Source organism: Neomonachus schauinslandi, chromosome 3, assembly GCF_002201575.2.
Source record: "Neomonachus schauinslandi chromosome 3, ASM220157v2, whole genome shotgun sequence".
NCBI lineage: Eukaryota > Metazoa > Chordata > Mammalia > Carnivora > Phocidae > Neomonachus > Neomonachus schauinslandi.
In genome coordinates, this window is record NC_058405.1 from 189,923,238 (window position 1) to 189,947,729 (window position 24,492).

Genomic DNA, 24,492 nt, shown 5'->3' on the forward strand with positions numbered 1-24,492 from the left:
ACACCATCTTTGATGTTTTTAGTGTTCTTGAAAGTGGAGCACAGTTGCTAGAGTTTTGATATCCCACTGTTCCATCAGATTAAAAAGTAACTTGTGTTTCGGTGCCTGTAACTATTTAGTACCTTAGCACTTGTGTTGGTGATAAGTGTACATCATGGACACGATTACCACAGTGAGCTGTGTGCTCGGCATGCACTTCAGATGCTGTGTGTATGCCCTTATCTTGTGGTGTTTGTGCGTCGGAAAGCTGCTCTGGTTCCTGCCCTTTGTTATTAAGAGAAACGTGGCAGGGGCGCCTGGGTGGCTCAGTTGGTTAAGCGACTGCCTTCGGCTCAGGTCATGATCCTGGAGTCCCGGGATCGAGTCCCGCATCGGGCTCCCTGCTCGGCAGGGAGTCTGCTTCTCCCTCTGACCCTCCCCCCTCTCATGTGCTCTCTCTCTCATTCTCCCTCTCAAATAAATAAATAAAATCTTTAAAAAAAAAAAAAAAAGAGAGAAACGTGGCAGAGACCTGCCAACCCTAAAAACTTGTCTAATATCATAGTCTTAAAACAACTTTTTGGAGTCCTGCTCCTCTTAGCATTGGGAAGAAATTAAAGAGATATGCCTAACTGAGAAAAGTTTTAGCCATGAAAAAAAAAAAAAGTTTTAGCCATGTATGAAGCAGATGGGTTTGAAACCGGCTCATTGGCAGCAGCCAGTAGTCTGCACACTCGGTGATTAATACGATCTAGATATTTGGGTGGTCAGGGTGGGAGAACTGTATTGGTAGTTGAAGCTCAAAGCTCTTTTTTACCTGGTTCCTGGCAAGATAGTTCCTGTTAATACTTGGTAACATTTTCATAGTTTTGTTTTTAGACTGTCCTTCATGCTTAGGAGTAAATGTACTCTTCAGAGAAAATGGAAATGTATTTTGGTGGTAGAGGAAAAGAACTGAATTTAAGAGGGGACAAAAGTCTCCGCATCAACTCAACAAAATAAGAAAAAATACTAGTAAGTGAAACAAATTAAGAAAAAGCGAACACTTAAAGACTTGCTGAGATACTCCCTGGAGTCTTGCGTGAAATTGGAAGGACAGTTTGGAAAACTGTTGCCCAGCTAACTTGCGGGGGTCCCCTCAGCCTGCCCCACTGTGACGTGGAGCTTTTAGGCAGAGAGGAACATGGACTTAAATAACAGTTTTGTTTTGTTTTTTAATTTTAGTTTTTACTTTTTAAATAAATTTTACTGAGGTATAAAATAATAAAATGTACTAATTTGGACTGTGTCTTAATAAGTTTTGAAAAAATGTGTACACCTATGTAACCACAACCCCAGTAAAGCTATTTCCAGCAGTTCCAAAATTCCCTTCTGTCTCTGCAGTCAGTTCCTTGCCCCTGGCTACCCACCCAAAATTCCTTTCTGATTTGTTATCATAAATGACTTTTGTCAGTTCTTTAATTTCATATAAATAGAATCTTATATATGTACTCTTGTCTCTGACTTCTTTCGTATAAGTTGTTTTAAAATTCATATGTGTTGTATCAGTGGTTTGTTTCTTTTTGTTTTATGAGTATGCCGTAATTGCTCATTTTCCTATTCATGGACATTTGAATTCTTTCCAGCTTTTTGCTATTATGATACAACTGCTGTGTTAGCATTTTCATATCATCCGTTTTATACTCCTATTTTTCATTCATTCATTTTCTCTTTAATTCCAGTTACGAGTGAATTTGTTTTCACCTAAGTCATAGGAAGATCTATATTTAGCTTTTTAAGAACTTTCTAAAGGGGTTATACTATACACTGACCAGCAATGTATGAGAAATTCCGATTGTTCTACATACTTCTCAGTATTTGGATATGAATAGTATTTCATTGTGGTTTTAATTTGCATTTCTCCAGTGCTGGGATTTTGATTGAGACGGTGTTGACTTTTTAGATCAGTTCTGTGGGAAATGACATCTTCACAGTGTTGAGTCTTTTTTTTTTTTTTTTTTTTAAGATTTTATTCATTTATTTGAGAGAGAGAGTGAGAGAGCACGAGACGGGGTAGGGTCGGAGGGAGAAGCAGACTGCCTGCTGAGCAGGGAGCCCGATGCGGGATTTGATCCTGGGACTCCGGGATCATGACCTGAGCCGAAGGCAGTCGCTTAACCAGCTGAGCCACCGGGGCACCCCCACAGTGTTGAGTCTTGCCATGCATGAGCACGTGAATGTTTCCACTTATTTAGATTTTCCTTACTTTCTCTCAGCAGTGTTTTGTGCTTTTCAGTGGTCTTGCAAATACAACACCAAGTATTTCATGTTTTTTAAGCTGTTGTAAATGGTATTTTTTTTTTGCCTGAAAAATGTTTATTTTTTTATTCTTACGTTAATCCCCATACATTACATCATTAGTTTTAGATGAAGTGTTCCATAATTCATTGTTTGTGCATAACACCCAGTGCTCCATGCAGAATGTGCCCTCCTCAATACCCACCACCAGGCTAACCCATCCTCCCACCCCCCTCCCCTCTAGAACCCTGTTTGTTTTTCAGAGTCCATCGTCTCTCATGGTTCGTCTACCCCTCCGATTTCCCCCACTTCATTCTTCCCGCTACCATTTACAGCCAGAGGAATGTTGAAAAAGAAAAGCAAAGCCGGCGGCATCACAATTCCGGACTTCCAGCTCTATTACAAAGCTGTCATTATCAAGATGACAGCTACCTTCTTCTTCTTCTTTTTTTTTTTTTTTCTTAACATATATTGCATTATTTGTTTCAGAGGTACAGATCTGAGATTCAACAGTCTTGCACAATTCACAGCGCTTACCAGAGCACATACCCTCCCCAGTGTCTATCACCCAGTCACCCCATCCCTCCCACCCCACCCCCCACTCCACCAACCCTCAGTTTGTTTCCTGAGATTAAGAATTCCTCATATCAGTGAGATCATATGATACATGTCTTTCTCTGTTTGACTTATTTCACTCAACATAATACCCTCCAGTTCCATCCACGTCGTTGCAAATGGCAAGATTTCATTCCTTTTGATGGCTGCATAATATTCCATTGTATATATATACACCACATCTTCTTTATCCATTCATCTGTTGATGGACATCTTGGCTCTTTCCACAGTTTGGCTATTGTGGACATTGCTGCTATAAACATCGGGGTGCACGTACCCCTTCGGATCCCTACTTTTGTATCTTTGGGGTAAATACCCAGTAGTGCAATTGCTGGATCATATGGTAGCTCTATATTCAACTTTTTGAGGAACCTCCATACAGTTTTCCAGAGTGGCTGCACCAGCTTGCATTCCCACCAACAGTGTAGGGGGGTTCCCCTTTCTCCGCATCCCCGCCAACATCTGTCGTTTCCTGACTTGTTAATTTTAGCCATTCTGACTGGTGTGAGGTGGTATCTCATTGAGGTTTTGATTTGGATTTCCCTGATGCCGAGTGATATTGAGCACTTTTTCATGTGTCTGTTGGCCATTTGGATGTCTTCTTTGGAAAAATGTCTGTTCATGTCTTCTGCCCATTTCTTGATTGGATTCTTTGTTCTTTGGGTGTTGAGTTTGGTAAGTTCTTTATAGATTTTGGATACTAGCCCTTTATCTGATATGTCATTTGCAAATATCTTCTCCCATTCTGTCGGTTGTCTTTTGGTTTTGTTGACTGTTTCCTTTGCTTTGCAAAAGCTTTTTATCTTGATGAAATCCCAATAGTTCATTTTTGCCCTTGCTTCCCTTGCCTTTGGCGATGTTTCTAGGAAGAAGTTGCTTCGGCAGAGGTCAAAGAGGTTGCTGCCTGTGTTCTCCTTTAGGATTTGGAAGGACTCCTGTCTCACATTGAGGTCTTTCAACCATTTGGAGTCTATTTTTGTGTGTGGTGTAAGGAAATGGTCCAGTTTCATTCTTCTGCATGTGGCTATCCAATTTTCCCAACACCATTTGTTGAAGAGACTGTCTTTGTTCCATTGGACATTCTTTCCTGCTTTGTCAAAGATGAGTTGACCATAGAGTTGAGGGTCCATTTCTGGGCTCTCTATTCTGTTCCATTGATCTATGTGTCTGTTTTTGTGCCAGTACCATGCTGTCTTGATGATGACAGCTTTGTAATAGAGCTGGAAGTCCGGAATTGTGATGCCGCCGGCTTTGCTTTTCTTTTTCAACATTCCTCTGGCTGTAAATGGTATTTTTTAAATTTCCATTTACTTCTTACTAATTATATAAAAATACGGTTGTTTAGTATATTGATCACTTGTCCTGTCATCTTGCTAAATTCACTTAGAAATTCTAGTAGCTTCTTAATCTTAGGATTTTTATATCCATGATCATTGCATCTGTAATAAAGACATTTTTACTTCTTTCTTACCCATACATATGCCTTTAATTTCTTTTTGTTACTGCACTGGCTGTGACCTCCAGTACAGTGTTGAATAGAGGTAGTGAGAGCATATGTCTTTGCCTTGTTCCTAATCCTAGGGGAGATGCGCTCATTATTCATGAATATGATGTTAGCTATATGGTTTTTTTTTTTTTAAATATGTTCTTTATCAGGTTGAAGAGTTACCTTTTTTCCTCATTTGCTGAGAGTTTTTTATCATGTGTGTTCAATTCTTTCTAATGCTTTTTCTGCATCAATTGATATGATCATATTTTTCTCCTTCATTTTATAAATATGGTTAAATACATTGAATGATTTTTGAATGTTAAACAACCTTATATTCCTGCCATAAACCCCACTTGGTCATGATATGTTATCCATTTTCTTTATATTGCTGGATTAAATTTGTTAATATTTTGATATAGAATTTATGTCTGTATTCATGAGGAATGTTGGTTTGTATTTTTCTTTTCTTGTGATTATTTTGTCTGGTTTTGGCATCAGAGCAATGCTAGCCTGGTAGAATAAATGAAGAAGTGTTCCCTCTTGTTTGCTGAGAGTTTGTATAGGATTGGTATTATTTCTTCCTTAAATATTTGGTAGAATTCACCAGTTAAATAGTCTGGACCTAGAGTTTTCTTTCTGGAACATTTTTACTTATGAATTCAAAAATAGATACAGGGTTATTCATCTTCTATGTTTCTTAAGTCAGCTTTGGTAATTTTTTTCTTCCAAGGAATTTGTTTTCACCTAAATTGCAGAATTTATTGATATAAAAGTTGTTCAGAATATTCTCTTATTCCACTACTCTGTGTAGGATCTGTACTGATGTCCCCTTGTTCATTCCTGATATTGGTAATTTGAGTCTTCTCTTTTTCTTGATCATGTTAGTTAGCTTGAAGTTTATCCAGTTGATCTTTGCAAAGAACTCACTTTTGTTTTTCTCAGTTGTTTGTGCATTTCATTGATTTCTGCTCTTTATTATTTCCTTCCTTATATTTTGGGTTTAATTTGCTTTTCTTTTTCTACCTTTTTTTTTTTTTTTGAAAGATTTTATTTATTAGGGGTACCTGGGTGGCTCAGTTGGTTAAGCATCTGCCTTCGGCTCAGGTCATGATCCCAGGGTCCTTGCTCAGCAGGGAGCCTGCTTCTCCCTCTCCCTCTGCCTTCTGCTCTACCTACTTGTACTCTCTCTCTCTCTCTCTCTGTCAAATAAATAAATAAAACCTTTTTCTTTAAAAAAAAAAAGATTTTATTTATTAGAGAGTGCACACATACAGGGGGGAGGGGCAGAGGGGGAAAGAATCTCAAACTGACTCCATGCTGAGCCCAGAGCCTGACACAGGACTTGATCTCACCACCCTGAGATCATGACCTGAGCTGAAATCAAGAGTCTGTCACTTACCCTACTGAGCCACCCAGGTGCCCCCTTTTTCTACTTTCTTAAGGTGGAAACTTAGATCATTGATTTAAAAAAATTTTTCAAAGCAATATTGGTTGAGGTGTAAGTTACATTTTTAGCTTAATGCTTTTGAGTTTCACCTGTGTTGTTGGATTAATCGGTATTTTGTATCTTTTTTTGTTGAGTTTTATTCTGTCCTCTATGTGTATTACTAGTTTATCACTTCACCGGTTGATAAACCTTTGTGTTGTTTACACTTTGGAACCATTGTGCATAAAGCTGCTATAAAAACCTTTGTGTGCAGGTCTTTGCCATTATGTTTTTATTTCTCTGGGCAATGGAATTACTGGGTCATGCGGTAAGAGCAAGTTTAACTTCATAAGACACTGCTATATAGTTTTCCAGAATGTAAGTACTATTTTGCAGTCCTGCTAGCAATGAATGAGAATTCCATTTACCTCACATTCTTGCCAACAACTGTGATTGTCAGTCTTTTCAATTTTAGCCATTTTCGTGGGTATGTATCTCATTGTGACCTTTATTTGCATTTCTCTAGTGACTAGTGGTGTTGAACATCTTTTCCTGTGCTTGTTTGCTATTTGTGTATCTTCTTTGTTCAAGTGTCTGTTCAGATATTTTTCCTGTTTAAATTGGGTTGCTTGTCCTGTTGTTATTGAATTGTAAGGTTTATATAACTGGATATAAGTTCTTGATTAGATTTGTGGGGGGGTTAATGGTTAATAACATCTTTTTTATTAATGTTACACATAAAAATTCTGATTAGGGAATTCTATAGCTGCATTGTAAATCTTGTGTATTTGTGTGTTCATCCTAAATTTGTTTCTAAATGTGTTAGATTATTCATGTTTTCTTAATTTGAACATTTAATTTATAAAAACTCCCTGATTGGTACATGACAGTAAAAGTGTAGCATACATTAAGTCGTAAAATTTTGATTGATTTATCTGTTACCCCTATTAATGTTTGATTAATGGTCCCTTCTTAGCTTTGTTTCAGAGCTTTGGGCTTATAGAAAGTTTCTAAATGTGAAATACAGTAAGATCCCAATTTCTGAACAAAGAAATATGGTTGATAAGCCTGAAATATGGGTTTCTTTCCACTCTTGAACATTTGGAACAACATTTAAATCATCGTGGACATTTTAAAAGCTATCGAGATGGAGCAGAGCACTGAAGCAGGCCCTTTGCCTTGACCTGCACTGCAGTCATTCATGGTTAGCACATCAAGGTTTCAGACCCAGAACGCATACTCTCCCTGGTTCTTTCTAGACTGACTTTTAATTTTAAGATGGAGATAACCATCATGAGGGGATAAATTTGAAGAGGAACAGACTTTTTCCTGGTGAAGTCTTTTCTTTCAGTTAAACCCTAGAAATACAGGTGGCAATTCTCTTTTTATATGTAATAGAAGTATGGTGTGAGCATTTAAGACTGTCCGTTATCCGCCTTTGCATTGGTTAACTTTTGTTGGGAAAACATCCATTGCTCTTTTCTTGGCTCCTTCCAGAAGCTCCAGGTAAGCTTCTTGACTTACCATCCCATGTGTCTGACGCACACTGTTCTTATGACGATTTCTGCGCCCCCACCGCCACACACACACACATGTAACTCCGAGGCACATTCTTCCTCGGGACACTCAGGTTTCCTCCAGTGACAGATTAAATGTCTGACTACCATGCTTAACGTATATTCTTATGGTCACCAATAAAAACCTATATAATGTGTATAAAGCTGTTTCAATGCTGAGTTTTCTGGCATGCTGTAAAAACTGCCAGCACTCTTGGTTTCCTGTCCCATCTGTGAGTGCCTTTTATGTGTCATAGGCTTTTTTTTTTTTAAATCTTTTTCAAAAATCATGTGTAGCGGAAATCTACTTGACAGTTCACTGTTCTGGGGTGTTCTCTGCATTTGACAGTGTATAACCATCAGTACAGTCTAGATATAGGATGTTTCTGCCAGCTCCCCTGGCCCCTGGCCCCTGGCAGCCATTGTCCCCGTCATTGTGCCTTTTCCAGAATGCCATATAAATGGGGCAAAACAATATGTAGCATTTGTATATGGCTTCTTTCACTTAGCACAGTGCTCTTGAGATTCCGCTGTGTGCTGCCGTGTGTCATCATTTCCACTGGCTGTCACTGAATTTGAAGGTGGAGGAAGAGCCTTTGAAGCTAAAAAGTGAAGGAAACAGATTTTCCCCAGAGCCTCCTGAAAGGAACACAGCCCTGCCCACTCCCTGATTTTAGCCCCATGCCACCCATTTTGGACTTCTGACCAACAGAAGTTAGTAAATTTGTATTGTTTAAGCCACTGAGTTTGTGGTGAATTATTATAGCAACCATACAAGCCAATACAGAGAGCTGTGCTTTCTATGCCCTAAGAGATCTAAGAACTACAAAGACCTCCTCCTATTTTTTTAAAGTAGTTTTTTAGCTTTAGATTTTACAGTTTGGTCTGTGATTCATTTTTAGTTCGTTTTCCATATGGTGCAGGATAAGGGTCTAGTTTCTCCCCCTCCGCTGCCCTCTCCCGGAATGAAGGGGGACGTGTTCCTTCTCTTTCCAGGACAGTATATGAAGAGTTAGTATCCATTCTGTACTCAGTGGTAGAATTTACCAGGGAGGCCACCTAGCTCTGGAATGTTGTGTTTTGTTTTCGTGGTAACAAAACAATTTTGAATACAATTTCTTTAGTAGATAGAGGGCTATTTTGGTTATTCATTCTCGAGTAAGCTTTGGTAATTTATGTCTTTCATGTCATCTACATTTTCAGATTTGTTAATGTAAGGTTGTTCTTCATATCTTACCCTATAAAATTCTGTGGAGTTTGTGTTGATATCGCCTCTTTAATTGCTATTGAAAATGTTTTCTTTTTTCTTGATCAGGTTAGCTAGAGGATTATCGATGTTAGTCTCTGCAGAGAACCAGCTTTTGGTTGCACTGATTTTCCCCAATACAATTTTTTTTCTGCTCATATCTTTATTACCTTCCTTCGGCTTGTTTTCAGTTTAATTTGTTCTTCTTTTTCCTGTTCTGAAGGTGGAAGGTTGGACAGATAACAAGTATTTCCATTTCCCCCCCCCAGCCTTCATTTTATAGTTCTCATGTCTCCTTTACATATGTTGTAACTCGGCTTTAGACAGTCTGCTTTCTTTCTATATTTACCAACATACTGACCACCAGTGACCTTCATTTCTTGTTGTAGGTCTGAATTTCTGTCTGTCATTTTCCTTCTGCCTGAAGAACACCCTTGGATTTGTCTGTAGTGCAGCCCTGCTGGTGACAGTTTCAGCGTCGTAGGGGCCTCATTCTGCTGCCTGCTGAGAGTTAGTGCTGATTCTTTGTTCCACTTTATGCGATGTGCATTTTTACTCTCCGGTTGCTTTTAAGATAGTCTTTTTATCACATTTTTAGCAGTTTGACTATGGTGTGCTTTGAGGTGATTGTTGACCTGGGCTTGTTGAGCTTTCTGGATCTGTGAGTTTGGTTTTCGTCAAACTTAGCAATAATTTGAACATTTCTTTAAATATTTTTTCTGTAACCCCGTCCTGGGACTCCACCTGTATTAATATCTGTTGCATATATATTACCTCTACATAGAACCTCTACCTCCATTGGGTCACAGGTCTGTGTTCACTTTTCTCTCTGTGCTTCATGGTGGGTAGTTCCTATTTCTGCAGGGTCTGATTTAGTATGGACCTCATCCAGTGAAGTTTTCATTTCAGATATTATGTTTTTTTAGCTGTTGATGTTCTGTTTGCTTCTTTTTCATCTTTACTGTTTCTTTCCTCATTATGTCCATGGTTTCCTCTAAATCTCAGCATCTTTTCATGACAGCTGACTTAGTGTCTGTCTGCAGCTCCTTGCTGGTTCCTGACCCCATGTCACCGCCAAGTACCTGCCCACCTTCCCGGTTTGGCTCCAGGCCACACGTCGAGGGCAGTCCTATCTGTGACTCTGCTCCCACTCCACCTTCCTCATGGCCACTGTCTTTTTGTCTTCCCCTGCCCTGCTCACCCTCAGGTCCCAGTGAGACAGCCTGATTGGAAGTAGCTGTGCCCCCTCCTGGCCTTGGGGCTGCGGCCAGTTACTTATTGCACGTGCCCCAGTTTCTTCTTTGAAGCGGCTGTGTTGTGCCCGTCCCACTGCACTGGGGTGACTGGGTCAGTGACTGTGTGGTCCACACTCCATGTGTCCGTGTGCTTCATGTTGTGGCGGTTGTCATCCTGATTTTCAGGTTGTACCCAACAGCCTATCCCCTAGGCTTCCCCTGAGTAATCCAGCCCACACCAGCTTCCCCTCTTCAGCAAGCCAGCTTCATGTGCATTGTGTCACACAGGTCAGCACCACAGCTTGTCTTCATGTATTTTCTTTTTTTTTTTTTTTAAGGTTTTATTTTTATTTATTTGAAAGAGAGCGCATGATCATGAGCGGGCGGGGGTGGGGAGCAGCAGGGGGAGTGGGAGAGGGAGAGGCAGACTCCCCGCTGAGGAGGGAGCCCAATGGGGGACTCGATCCCAGGACCCTGAGATCATGACCTGAGCCAAAGGCAGACAGCCACCCAGGCGCCCCTTGTCTTTGTGTATTTTCATGTTGGGGTGGGCACACTAGACCCCATCCCAGAGGTGAGCCACATCCCTCCCTGGGCCAGTTTTTGTGTGTCCCTCAAGCTGAGAATGACTTTTACATTTTTAAAGGGCTATGAAAAAACAAACAAAAGAGGATATATGACAGAGACCTGTGGCCCAAAGCCTGAAGTGCTTACTGTCTGCCTCTTTACAGAACAAGTTTGCCAATCCCAGTCTATAGGCTCATCTTGTCAGGGACGGTGTTTTCCCTGACTTTTAGGTTTAAAATGTGCATACAATATAATTTCCAGTGTGCTGTAAATATTGACATTTAAGGATAAAAGTATTGTATTGTTCTTTAAAATGTTTCCAGGAGAATCTAAACAGCATGGGTACGCCCACTATCATGCATTTTTGTAGAAACATAGCTCTGCTGCAGTGGTTGGAAAATGTTCATTGCTGCCTTTTCTCCTTGCACTCTTTGTTTTATTCCACTTGTCCTATAGAATTTTATCCCAATGTAAACATTTTTCTGCTAAGTATTTTGTCACCCTGTCATACCATTCTGTAAATATATATACACATGTATATGTATATATAAAAATTATTTTAAAAGTTTATAAGATTCTTAGGCCTTAAGCATTTTCTTTTGAATGGTTGTTAGTCATTGTTTGTACCAACTCCTGGCTCCTGGTCTTCCTCCATTGGTGCCGGCTGCCCCTCCTGGCTCCTCTCCTGACCCTCTAGGTGGGGCCCCTTCGGACTCTGTCCTGTCCTTGGACCTCCATAGTCAGCTCATGAAATCTGAGTGCTTCCGTCTACTGAACAGCTCCCAAACTACCCTCATCCAGCCCCAACCTCCCCCACACTCCAGAATGGTCTGTTGGCTGCTGATTGGCACCTCTGCTTGAATGTTGACGTGAAACCTCAGATTCGCCATCTGACATGGAACTTTGTGCGGTGGTGCCCCTCACAGCCTTCTTATCTTCCTGGTGGCAGCCCTGCCCTTTGCATTGCAGGGTCAGAGAACTCAGCTCTTCTGTGGCTCCTTCTTCCCCACCCCTCGCCTAATCTGCCAGCAAACGCTGGTGGTGCTCCCGTCAGAGTATTCCCACTTCACTGCTTCCACCCTGGTCCTAACAGCTTAACATTTCACTGGGGTTCCTGTAAGAGATAGCCTCCACAGGGCCTCCAGCCTCTCCCTCCTCTGCTCAGACCCCTCTCATGGCTCCCTGTCTCACTCTGCGTAAAAGCTAGTGCTCTCACGGTGGCCTCTTCAGCCTCAGCTCCTCCCTCCCCTGCCTCACCTCCAGCCTCTGGAATCTTCCCTGAACATACCAGGCTCTCTCATGGGCCTCACCCAGCTCCCCTGTCTGGAGTGTTCTTCACCCCAGTGGCCTTTTTTCAGGCCTTTGCTCTCTCCAGCCACCCTATTTAAAATCGCAGCTCCTACTCCCTTAGCTCTTTCATGTTCTATTATATGATTTCCTTATTTATTTTGTCCCTCTTCCACTAGAATGTAAGCTTTGTCAGGGCAGGAAAGGTCTCTTGCTGATGTGTCACCAGTGCCTAAAACAGTGCCTGGCACATCATAAGCACTCGTCAAATATTTGTTGAATGAATAATGACTTTACACAATATGTTGCAAGCTTTGATGGCTATTAAACACAACATAGCACTTCATCTGAAATGCATCTGAGAATGATGGAGTTATTACTATTAGCATTTTTCTCTGATTTAGTTGATGTATTTGTGAATGACTTTATGCCAGAAAGAAGGGTTCAGTATCAGTTTTCTTTCTGTTTCTGTAGATGTAAACACTGAGGACTGCTTGTTCAGACAGGCCTGGAAGGTATTTTGTTATAGCTATGACATTCCATCCTTGGACTTCAAAGTTAGAGGCCAAAAATATCATATAAGATATTTTGTTGATCTTTTTGCTGATTACTAGATTAGGGTCCTTCTTCCATTTTGTTGAAAGCAGAGAATTGGAACCCACCTGACTTGGAGAAGACTCCAGTCGTCAGCGTCCCTTAGCATCACGGTTTCTGAGACAGTCACCAAAACCACTTTCCCAAGACCTGTCAACTGGCCATTAGTCATACCTGTCTTCACTTAGAAGCATCTCTTGTTTTATCTGAAATTCTCAGTAAGAGTTGAGAATTCTATGATATTACTGATTTTGCCATACCTTTACCAGTATAAAAATGTATGCTTTATATTTCCTTAAAACCTTGAAGCTATAGATTTGGCTCATTCAATTTATCAGAACTATCTACCCAGTGCATAAATAGGCAGAACCAGTTCTAATTGTCATCCCAGTCAGCAGTCAGACTCACTCTCAGGAGAAGTCTTACTTATCTCTAAGATGTACCATCAGCCACCTCTCTTCTGAGTTTAATTCCTAGCAGTTAAGTGAGGCATGGAGCCAGTCACCTGGGTGGAAGAAGGTACCATGCCTGTGGCTTATTGGCTCCCTGTTTGCTTGCTTCTCATGGGGATAATGTGTTATTTTACAGTAGTCTAGGGATTGAAGTTGCTAAATGAAATTTTAATCATCCCTGCCATCAGACTCTACGATGTGTCTGAATTTAAGACATTCCAGTATGAACTGGGATATCTTATTTATTTATAACACCCTACTTTGCCCTTAACAGAACTGGGTGTAGGATAGGGAAAGCACAACCCTGCCCTGTGCCTCCCTTCAAAGGGCTTTCCTGTGACCTTTGTCCTCTGGTATGTTTGTGCCTTGGGGCAGTGCATCCTGGTAAGAGGAGAGCTGAGACTCAGCCTTCTGCCCCCGGGGGAGCAGCTGTGAGAAGGGAAAGGGAAGGGGAGGCCTGCAGGACTTCTGACCTCTTGAGACGGTCAGGCAGCTTCATTTTAGGAGAGAATGCACTTGGCCACTGACCACCTAGAAGTGGATTCTCTTGAGGCTGTTTGTACCCACCTACCCCTTGGACAGTTTTCTCCCAGGAATATCCCTAATCTGGCTGGGAGATAGTGGTGGATGATTCCTGGAAGGCAGGAGGGAGTGGGCTCCAGGATACAAGAGGAGGGAAAGATGGTTCCTGTCTTTGGAACCCTGGGTGACGGGGATAGGCTGGCCCAGTGAGAGCTGGATGCCAGGAACTTTCCTACTGCATTTCATTGTTGTACTTGAATGCCCAGTTATCTGAGAAGCAGGATGTTTTCAGCCACAGCAGTCACGGATAGTGACGTAGTGGGCCCGTCCCAGACTTGGATGTGGTGCACACTGAGTTATGGACGCTCTAAATGACCCCGCTGCCCGCTGGCTCCAGAGCTGTGTAGGCCGTCTTGCGTCTCCGCCCTGCGAAATGCCAGCTCAGGAGCCAGACCCAGAAGGTGGACCAGCAAGAACTCTTCCCTGGGGCCTTTTGTTGAGAAAATCACAGGAAACAAGAGATGCTCTTGAGTTTCCTCTCAGTCCAGTCTGCTCCTCAGCTGCTTTGTAAGTGGGACTGTGGCATTTCTAGGCAAATTCATAACCAAGGTGGATCGGGTCCAAAGGCTTACGTACCTTAGAAGAGGAAAAACGAAGTACTGGCTCAGGAGCTGATAATCTTTCCTGAAAGACGTGTTTTGTGAAATAGAACAAAAATTACAACCGTCTGCTTGCTCTCTCTTTTCAGTGGATTCAGAGATGATATAATTCTAATAATTACTAATTGAGAGCTTGAGTAGGACAGAGGAATATGGTAAAACCAAAACCCCATTAGACCAAATAATAGTTTCTTTGAAACTGGTAGATAGCAGAGTTGAAACTCTATAATCGTGGCATGGAAAGCCAGCTAGAGAAAAACCACAGTGGTGTGGCAGGATGGAGGGGCTGGAACACAGCCTTGGGGAGCAAGAAGAGAAGAGAGCAGGTGGAGCTCTGCACCTGAAGCTGGCGTTCTGGTGCCGCCGCATGGTCTACAGAGCCCAGCGCTGGGCCACTCGGCCACGATGACCGCTGTGCAACACGCAGCCTCTGGTGAGCAAGGATGTGCTCTGATTATTTTATACCTGAGATGCCACTTGTTTGGAAAGTTCTTGTATCTGGAGGTAAAATTTTTCCCCAGAGTCTTTTCCAAAGACTCGATAGTGTCAGTCACGAATCCAAGTGCACTTGTAAGCACTAGAAATAGACGCATCAGATAGTGGGGAAGGGTAGGATAATAAATACTATGTGATGGGTCAGGCAAGCACGGAGAAAACACACCACCTTATTCCAGATGAGCCGATGGGACATATGAAACCACAGGATCACTAAGAGAAAACAGAGAAATCAGGTCTTTCTATAATCTTGGTTGGGAAAGATCTTTTTCAGGGTAATACCAAAGACAGAAACCACAGAAAGACTGGCTTCTCAAAAGTGAAAACTAGGGGCGCCTGGGTGGCTCAGTTGGTTAAGCAACTGCCTTCGGCTCAGGTCATGATCCCAGGGTCCTGGGATCGAGTCCCACATCAGGCTCCCGGCTCGGCGGGGGGCCTGCTTCTCCCTCTGACCCTCTCCTCTCTGATGCTGTTTCTCTCTCGCTCGCTCTCTAATAAATAAATAAAATCTTTAAAAAAAAAAAAAGTGAAAACTAGTTGAACCACAAAACCGAAAGACAAACAGCAGACTAAGAAACATTGTAACAAATATAAAAGGCAAAGGTTAATCTTCTTAAGAGCTTTTTTATATTGTAATTAAAACATGGGTACCTCAGTAATACAAGGATACTTATGGAACATCAGTCATTAAATGATTCAATATGAAGTAAATTTCAGCCTCACTACTTTTCTTCAGTGTAAAATGAAACAAATAGAGTATTTCTCTTCTGTCACGCTGGCAAAGAATGAAAACTTTGGGGTCCAGGTAATGTTAGTTAAAACTACCATGGACAACATAAGTGTTGATGCAATCTCAAAAAACTTTTTTAGTGATGATTTATTGGAAACTAACAACTTCCTATTAAATGTTCATTTTACATAAACAGCTGAGGGAAGCAATAAGATGTACTATTGCTGATTTGTTCACAATGATAAATATTTGGGGGGAAGTTGAACTTTCATTTTAAAGATGGCGTTAATTTTGTCAAGTTGTGAAACTCAGAGTACTGGGGGGAAGTGTTTCAGGTTCAAGCACCTTCATGGTGGAGCGCCCTCTGCTGGCAGCAGCCCCAGTAGCCTCTACCGTGCACCTGCAGGCCAGGTTCACGCCGGCCTGGTCAACCCTAGAAGAGGCTGAGAGGTGGCTGAGGCCATCACAGGAGTTGGGACTGCGCTGTAGGGTCTGACCCAGTGCCGCCCTGACTCCAGACATCCTCCTGCATGCCCACCAGCCCCCTGCCAGAGGTCCCGCTTTGTTCAGAAGGCTGCAGCCAGCGCTCAGCCAGCCCGCCCAGCAGCGTTGTCTGTGCGCCGTCTCTGAGGCGAGGATCCCGTCTCTGTGCGCCACTGCTTGCCCCCCCTCCGGCCCCCCGGAGCACCCCTCGGAACTGACATTCTCATGGGGCCACCAGCAGCAAACAGATGGCCCTGCAGCTCAAACAGGATGGTTGCCTATCATGAGATGTGCTTGAAGGGGTCCCGTGGGTGCTGGGGTGTGGAGTGGGGTGGGCCGAGGTGAGAACACGGTTCCTTGGGCAGGTCCTGGGAGACTGAGGAAGAGGAACCAGTCCCCCAGAAGGGTGCCTACGCCTCCCCTGAGGGTGCATGGCTAGTGGGGTGACAGGCCAGCAGGGAACTGATTGGGGTTCATCATTAGAGCAGGGCAGGATTTGGTGAAGTAACAAGGAACCCTGCAGTCCTATTGTTTAACTCTTAATTCTCTGTATTTGCCATATTCTAACATGAATGTTTGCTTTTTGTTTCCTTTTTTTTAATTTAAAGGATTTTTTTGTTTTGTTTTGTGTTTTCGATAGATGAGGGTTACTACCAGGGTGGAAAATTTCAGTTTGAAACTGAAGTTCCTGATGCGTACAACATGGTGGTGAGTAGCCTGCGTTTGAACCATTGTCCCCTTTGCGTGGCCCAGTGGTGGTCACGGCCCTGCACCCCCCACCCCCTCCCCCCACATTGGGTCCCCCCAGTCCTGGGGCTGAGTACAAAACGGCCGATATTTCTGTGATTCATGTTGCTCGTCGGCAGTATTCAGAGCCTTAGGGGAGAGATGCATTTTTTAACAAGTACTTGTGAGTGCTGTGTGTCGGGCAGTGCGCATGGGGGCTACAGCTCGGCCGAGGTTGGCACCTTCACTCGGAGCTGCCTGTGTGGTTCACACCAGTCTTAACTTGTTAAATCCTGGCACCGAGGAAGAAAGCATTTTATTTAAAACTGTGGTTTTGTTTGTGGTATAACACCAGAATTCCCAAGGTGTAGAAAACACGTATTTTAGAATTTTAGAAAAGAGGAATGGCTCATAGTTTTAAACCATAAGTAATGTTGATCTCTCAAAGACCCCACCTAGGTAATAATTATACCAAGTACTGTCACATTCTATCCTTGCTCTTAAGGAACTTACCAGTTAGGAAGGTGAGAAAAAGTGTAGAAAGTTACCCTAAAATGATAAAAGCCATAAGTAGCAGATAACAGAGATATGGAGCAGTGCCAGGAAATTAATGCACGGGATTCCGAGAAGGAAGGAGAGGATCACGTTGGGAAAGTGGTCCAGCCAGTTGAGCTTTTCAGGAGAAATAGGACTGGAGTTGTCCTGACTTGGGTTGACCCTTAACCAGGGGATGGTGGTCTCGGTGATGTCAAAATCCCTGGAACTGTTTTAATAGGTACAGAAGTGAGAATGAGCAGCATGTGTGTGGTGGATTGACCAGGTCAACTAGAAGGAGGAATCAGGGTTGGGGAGAAGTGGGGACAAACAAGAAACTCACATTTGAGTGTTGTTGGGCATTTTCACTTTGGCAGTGAGAAACCAGTGACAGTTCTGAACAGCTCCACAATTTTACATGAGATATATATATATACATGCCCCTACTGTTTCCCAGCCCTCTCTAGGCCTATCAACTAGGAAAAAAAATCTGATGGTAAAATTAAGTCTCTTGTTACCTTGAGCCTGTGGGTACTGGGGACCCTGTGTGCCTCGTTGGTTTGCCTGCAGTGACTGACCTACCAGCTGACAAGTGCAATGAGGCCCCCTGCCCCGGGCCCGGCCCACCACCAGGGCACAGTTCAGTGGCTGTCACACTTTCTTATTTGAAGCCAAACCTTTATCTAAGTAATTGGTTTTTACTAGGCTACTACATTAAAAGTTCTTTCTGAATGTAGTTCGTGAGGATGGGAAAGAGTTGGCAATCCAAGAAGAAAAAAATTAATTTCTAAGCAAAGACAGGAAAATGTGCATCTCAGGTCTTTATCTGTCCATCCATCCAGCTCCCTGCTGACTTCCTCTATTTCCCTAATCACACACTGAGTCTGGCTTGACAGAACACTGGACTCCCTCAGGGGAGACACAGTTGGAGAGGTTTGGTTGAAGTACAGATGTTTAGAATTCCAGGGGCTAGTTTGATGTTTTCTGGAAACAGCCAGGCATACAGCACTTAAAATTCTGGACCTTTTAGCTATTTGGACATCTGCCGTCTCTAAGGACTCCTCGTCGGAAGAGTGCTAAAGGGTGGTATGTGACACAGTCTTCTTGGAGAGGCAGTGAGTGTTTGAGGAGGAGGACGGTGTGGGGAGGGACTGCCGAATCTGAGGACCACTATTTCAGGTACATTAGGTATCATTTAGTGGCAGAGCCTCTCGGTCCCAGTATCGGAAGAGAGCAGAGCATGAGAAGACACCAAGGGAAGCGATTTTTGTTGGGAGCTTTTATGTACCAGGTGCCCCCACTCACTTCCCCTCGTGTGATTCTCCAGTAGTTGCCTGGGGACACGTCAGGAAGTTACGGCCCAGAGAGGTAGAGTTAGCTTTGCCAGAATAAATAGCTCCCTTGCTAAAGCAGGTTCTCGTCCAGCGCTGCCCAGCTCCCTGACATGTGCCCTTCCCAAACCCAGCGGCCACTTTGTGGGAGAAAATGTTGGTCATCTTGTCTTGCCCCTATGTGACCTCTTCAAGAAACAGAGAGGTAGGACACGGAATACACAGGATAGAAAACCACTGAGCCTCGAGGACATGTTTCTTACATTAATTGGTGACTTATGATTGTTTTACATTCTTATATTTAGTTTCTGTCTCCTTTGTGAACTTTCTGAATGATGTGCTGGTTTGATTTCATCAGGAATGAAACGCATTTCTCAAGCCAGGGGCACTGAGAGGCCAGCCCCTCTGGGGTGGACCCAGACCCTGCCCTGCTGCCGTTAGGGCCTCTTCCACTCTGTGCTCCTGCGGCCCCTGCATGTCCTCTCTGCCTCCGTGTCCAGGCTGAGGCCGCAGTCGTAATTACCAGGCCGGCGACTGTCACTAGCTCAGGGCAGGGATTGGGGGGTGACACCATCCCCGGGAAACCATGTAATGCAGTGCCTAACCAATACAGAGGTATTTGTGTTTACTTTTTTGTAGTTAATCGTTGCTTATATAACTCCTTAACGTCTCTTTCCACTAGACTGGGAGTGTCTTACTTACACTGTATTTCCAGGGCTCTGTGAGAGCACACAGTACACATTTGTCCAACGATTGGTGCTCTCTGCCCCTACAGACTTACGGTGTAGAAAATGAAACCAGCATCTGAAAATACATAGGTTGTAGGCATTTGGGGCAGAGATGGTGAGAGTAAACTTTAGGCACCTATGTTTTATTTGGATGGGAGACAGCCAGCTTTTAGAAGGTTAGCCGGAGAGACCTCCATGGAGCTGTCTTAGGCTCATTTGCTTTTATGCCATGACTTTATATGATTTCTGTACTTGGTAAGGACTTTTTAAAAACCCCTGACACTTACAGCTTCTTCAATTAAAGTCACTTACTAAGATTGTCATTCTGAAAAACTTCTAATCACTTAAATAGGTCATTATTTTAGAGTAAACTTTTAAAAGAAAGAAAATACCTATTTGGTTTCCCTACCCCCTCAATGCCCCTACACCCCAGCAGCTAAAGTTCAAATTTTCCTTTGGCTCTTTGTCCTTTTGTCCCTGAACTTTACCTCACAGCCTCAAGTCTGCCTTGTGATCTCTCTAAGATAGTGGCTGAAATTATTTAGTGACATGAAATGAGCTTTGCAAGGTTCTGTGTCAGACACTGGCTTTTTAAGAACCCCAGTCTCCTGGGAGACAGCACAAACAGTGATGAGCCAGGGTGGTGACATAGCGCTGGGGATCCCTGGGTGATCAGGATGCCCAGAGGAGGAGCAGGGCTCAGTGTGGTGTCACAGTCCCAAAGTCCTGCAATGCCCCCGTGGCATGTTAATCGCGCCTTGGTTGGCAGAGACCATGCGCTGAAGCAGAAGGGGACACAGCTTTTCATTCTTTGCCTCCAGTTTCCTCCTGGAAGTAACACATGTTACGTCCCCCACACTTTTTTTTTTTTTTAAGATTTTATTTGTTTATGAGAGCGAGGAGGAGGAGGAGCAGATGGAGAAGGGACAAGCAGATTCCACACTGAGTGTGGAGCCTGATGTGGGGCTTGATCTCAGGACCCCGAGGTCATGACCTGGGCCAAAACCAAGAGTCGGACGCTCAGTCGACTGAGCCACCCAGGCGCCCCTCCCCTCACATTTTTGATAAAACGTAACCGAATCAAGAGACATGGCTATGACCAGCCCCAGAAAGGGGGGGGTGGGGCAGAGATACTACAAGTGAACTGAACCCCCACTCCCCTCTGCCTTGTGTGTAGTGTATGCTTTGTAGGAAATGGGGAAAATACGGCTCTGCAGAAATGGAATGTTAATCACCTGTTACCTCTCCACCCAGAGATGATCGCTGTTCACTTTCTGATGTATGTTATGGGCGACATATAATCGTACGTACAAATGGGATCATGCTACACATAGCTTGATAACTTGGGGTTTTTAACACTATAACGTGATGAACAAATGTTCTCATGTCAATTCACATGAGAACATGTTACATCATCATTAATAAGGGCACTTCATTATATGCTGCATCATGGTTTTAAATCAGTCCTTTATTGTTGGTCACTAGTTGACCAGTTTTTGACAGTATGAACCACACTTTCTGTGAGTAGTAAATATTTTAGGCTTCGTGAACCACAAATGGTCTCTATCACATATACTTATTTTTCTCCACAAAATAGTTGGGATTTTTTTAAACAGTCTTTTCAAAATGTAGAAACCATACTTAGATCCCTGCAGCAGCAGGCCCCGCCTGCACTTGGTGCATAGGCTGTCGGTCGTTGACGGCGGGCATAAGCGGTGCTGCCGTGCGTGTCCCAGACAGCGGCTGCTGCGCATCTGCCTCTGTCCTTGGCATAAATCCTCGTGGGGTTACCAGTGTGGAGTAACTGATGCTGATTTTAAGACTCCTCATTGATACTGTTAAACTAGTTCCCAGAGAGGTTACGCCAGCGGCTTCCTCACCAGTACTGTCTGAAAAGGCCTGTTTTCCTCACAAAAATGGAATCTTTTGATTTTCTTTTTGCCATTTTGGGAGGAAATAAATGGTATCTAATTGTCATTTGAGTTTTCATTTCTTAAATAAGTGGAATGCTGAATATTTTTTTCCTATTTATTAGCTTTTTATGTTCTTTGTGAGCTGTTACTATGTCCTGAGCCCTTTCTTCCACTGGGATATTTGTTTTTCTTATAGGAATTCTCAGCTAGAATTTATATGAAATGTTTTCCCTAGTTTTCTTAGTTGTACTCTAAAGATTTTTCTGTTTTTCCCTTGTTTTTTATTGTTTTTATTCTGTAAAACTTCGGGGGGTTTTGCGGGGGAGGGGTTTGTTTTGTTTTGTTTTGCTTCACCACTGTACTAAAATCTACTTTTCTTTCATGAGTTTTTCTTGTTATGAAATGCTTAAAACAGGCCTTCAGATCCCAAGGTAAATCATCTGCATTTTCTTCAGTGCTCTTATAGTTCTGTATCATTTGTGTTTAATGCATCTGGAGTACAACTCTTAAGTGGGCATCTATGTTTTTCCGGATGGTTATCCAGTCGTGCACTGAAGAATCCCTTTTTCCCCATTGGTTTGCAATGCCGTAGCTGTCATATATTAAACTCCTAGCCTGTGATGGGGCAGGCGGCAATGCCAAGTAGGAGGTGGGACTGAGTGTTTCTCGTCTGTCTTGCTTTAGGGGTAGGGTCAGGTCTACAAGTTCTGTTTGGAAAGTGTGTGTCGGAATCTGGGTCCATAGTTCCAATTTGTTCTCTTGTCTGGGGACCGCAGTTAGGAGGACCACTGACAAGGGGAGGTGTCTGTGCCAACATCTAACTATGGAAGGTGGGAAAGGGACAAGGGGGAGAGGGGCAAATACAATCGGATACTTGGAGATCCAGTGAACAACATTAGGCGGGGTGACAGGTGTGTGTGTGTCAAGGACTCTCTAGAAGGGAGGGACATAGAGCCTGCAGGTTCCCTCCGATGCCAGGTTGGTGATTCAGTCTACCCAGTATGGAAACTGTATTGTTACTTAGATTCATACAACCCTGCAATGTCGGCCTTCCCTCAGCCTGAAGGCCTTGCTGGAAATGCACGATGACTAGCATACTTTCCGTCAAATGCATTCCCATTTACTTGCAGGAAACCAAATTAGAGCATATTAAATTGATTGAAACTCACTCTGAACCTAAATTCTGTAACCTTGGACACCTATATTTGCATGCTTGGATTAATTATCTGGGGGAGTTTCTTGATGTCACGGTGTTTTAAAATCAGGAGGAAAACTTAAGAGTGCTGGAAAAGTATGTTTTGTACAAATAAAATGAGGGAACGATTCAAGTACTAGAAAAAGTGCAGTAGAGGATTTGGGTGGTTGGTAACAAAGATAAAAATTTGATTACAAAGACTTTACAAAAGAATAGCATCATAAATGCAAATTAATACTGAATGATAAACGTGGAAAGTGTGGCCCCCCGTAACAAAGGGCTGTGAATGTCTACAAGATGACGTGTCTGTTGAGACTTGGCCAGATGACACTTGTGTGCGCTGACCAGCAGTTCCTCTACCTGGGCTTCCTCCCGGGCAGACCTTTCCTACAGATGTGAGCAGAGATGAGCACACTGATTTAGCCCAGTTCGTGGTAGAGGTAGGAGACAACCTAAATGTCCAGTAATAGGAACTGGCTTGTGAAATGCTAGAATTGTACCATGGAGGGCGAGAAAGCCCAAAGCCATTTGAAGTGATTACAGAAAGGAATATGAAAAGATAGAGAACACACGTCCCCACTTCCATAAGGAAAAATGAATGTGCACGCACATGCATCTCTGTGTGGGGCCTAGAAAGGAGGCTCACAAGATGTGTATCGGGTGTTAGAGAGAGAATTTCTGGGTGGAATTATCATATATAACAAAAGGAAAAGACAGAGATCTTGCCTTTTGTTGTCATTGTCTTTTTGTCTTAAATGAGTATGAATTGCTTGTATTATCGAGTCACTTTAAAAGAACAGCTTCATCCAAACATGCCTCGTCATCAGTGATGTCGGTGTGCCTTCCTCCCACATGCTCGTTTTCATTCTCTCTCCCTCCTGTAAGCATAAAGCAGACTCTGACTTGGATGTAGGACCATGTACATGGCAGTCGCATCTTCAGAAACACGCGCGCAGGGACCCAGCTACCGCCGTGAGGAGCAGTAACCCTCAGCCACAGCTCAGCAGCGTAGCGCACAGCGTAGCGTCTGCAGGCTCCTGGTTTGACTGGGGCCTGCAGCGCACCGTGGGCTCCACAGCCCTGGCAGGGAGGGTCAGAGCGGGCCGAGGCCCCGCCACCAGCCCCACTGCCCCTCCGGCCCTGGGACTTGTAGAAGGGTCGTGTTGGGGGTACGGGCAGGCTAGCACTTGTGGGTGCAGTGTGAAGACGCTCCTGCTCAGGTGACGGGAGTCCAGGATTGAACCCTGGTTGGGGCCAGTCCGACCGAGTGCCCAGTAAGCAGTGGAATGAGGGGCTAGATGGGTGTGTGGCAGTAGGCATGATTTGGAGAGTCTCTTTCTCTCTGTGTTGCAGCCTCCCAAAGTGAAATGCCTGACGAGGATCTGGCACCCCAACATCACAGAGACAGGCGAAATATGTCTAAGGTGGGTTTCTCTTCTTTCCTGGCTTCTGTGTTTGTGAGTACTATGTGTGAGCATTGGGCTTTCTAACACATAATCTCCACTGAGAGGAAATTTTGAGGCTGGGCCACGTTTAGGGAGGTTTGGGAAACCACCCTCAGAGCTTTGGGCTGCACTCCAGTGACTGGAAGGTCTCCCACCCCCACCCCACCCCCAGCCTTCCTCCACCTCCAGACCCAAGTCCTCCTGGGCACTCCGGTGGCCAAGAGCCCTGCTGGTGCTCCCTCCAGGCCTCCTCACCCTTTTCCGCTCCTGTTGTAGTGAGAGGCTGCAATCCCTCCATGTGGCTGATTTTAGCTAAGAAGGAAAAGTAGGATTTATAAAATCTGGGTGGCTCAGTCGTTAAGGTCTGCCTTCGGCTCAGGTCGTGGTCCCAGCGTCCCGGGATCGAGCCCCGCGTCGGGCTCCCTGCTCGGCGGGGAGTCTGCTTCTCCCTTGGACCCTCCCCCTGCTTGGGTTCCCTCTCTGTGTCTCTCTCTGTCAAGTAAATAAAAATCTTTAAAAAAAATAAAAAGAAGGAAAAGTAGGATTTATAAAATCTGGGGTGGGGGGTGTAGATGGCAAGTTTAAGACCTGGGCATTTGTATTTAAGATGTCCTCTTTTTACCAAAAGTCTTGATGTGCATAGAGCAGGACAGTTTTCCCAGAACTTCATGTCAGCTGTGGCCTGTGTGTGGCAGTGGCAGACGATCAGGGATCTGCAACTCCCCGCTTCTCTAGGCTGCTGGTCACTAATGTAGGGTGTGTGGTTTGTTGTTTTAAGCAAATTTAGCACTTGGGCTTTATCTTCCTGCGTCTCGTCACTTTCTCTACTAAGGCGGCAGTGGGGTTGCAGGGGCTCTGGGGCCAGACTGCCTGGGCTGGAACCCTGCACGTCCACCTGCAGCGGGTGACTTTGCCACAGCAAAGTCACAGTAACCTTCAGCCACAGTGCAGAGGGTAGGCATGAGCATTAGCACCTTGTTCTGCTTTCTTCCTGTGATTAAGTCGGTG

General features: G+C 43.8%; 1 protein-coding gene across 3 annotated transcripts in view; it reads left to right on the top strand.

Annotated features, from left to right (window-relative positions):
• The window catches only part of UBE2F (ubiquitin conjugating enzyme E2 F (putative)), a 52,213-nt gene that overhangs the window by 14,806 nt on the left and 12,915 nt on the right, over window positions 1–24,492 (top strand). For all 3 annotated transcript variants that reach the window (XM_021678965.2, XM_044913460.1, XM_044913461.1), the window contains 2 exons: window positions 16,253–16,320; window positions 23,393–23,463. In XM_021678965.2, coding sequence (XP_021534640.1) covers window positions 16,253–16,320; window positions 23,393–23,463 — 139 coding nt within the window. The remainder of the gene's footprint in view (window positions 1–16,252; window positions 16,321–23,392; window positions 23,464–24,492) is intronic.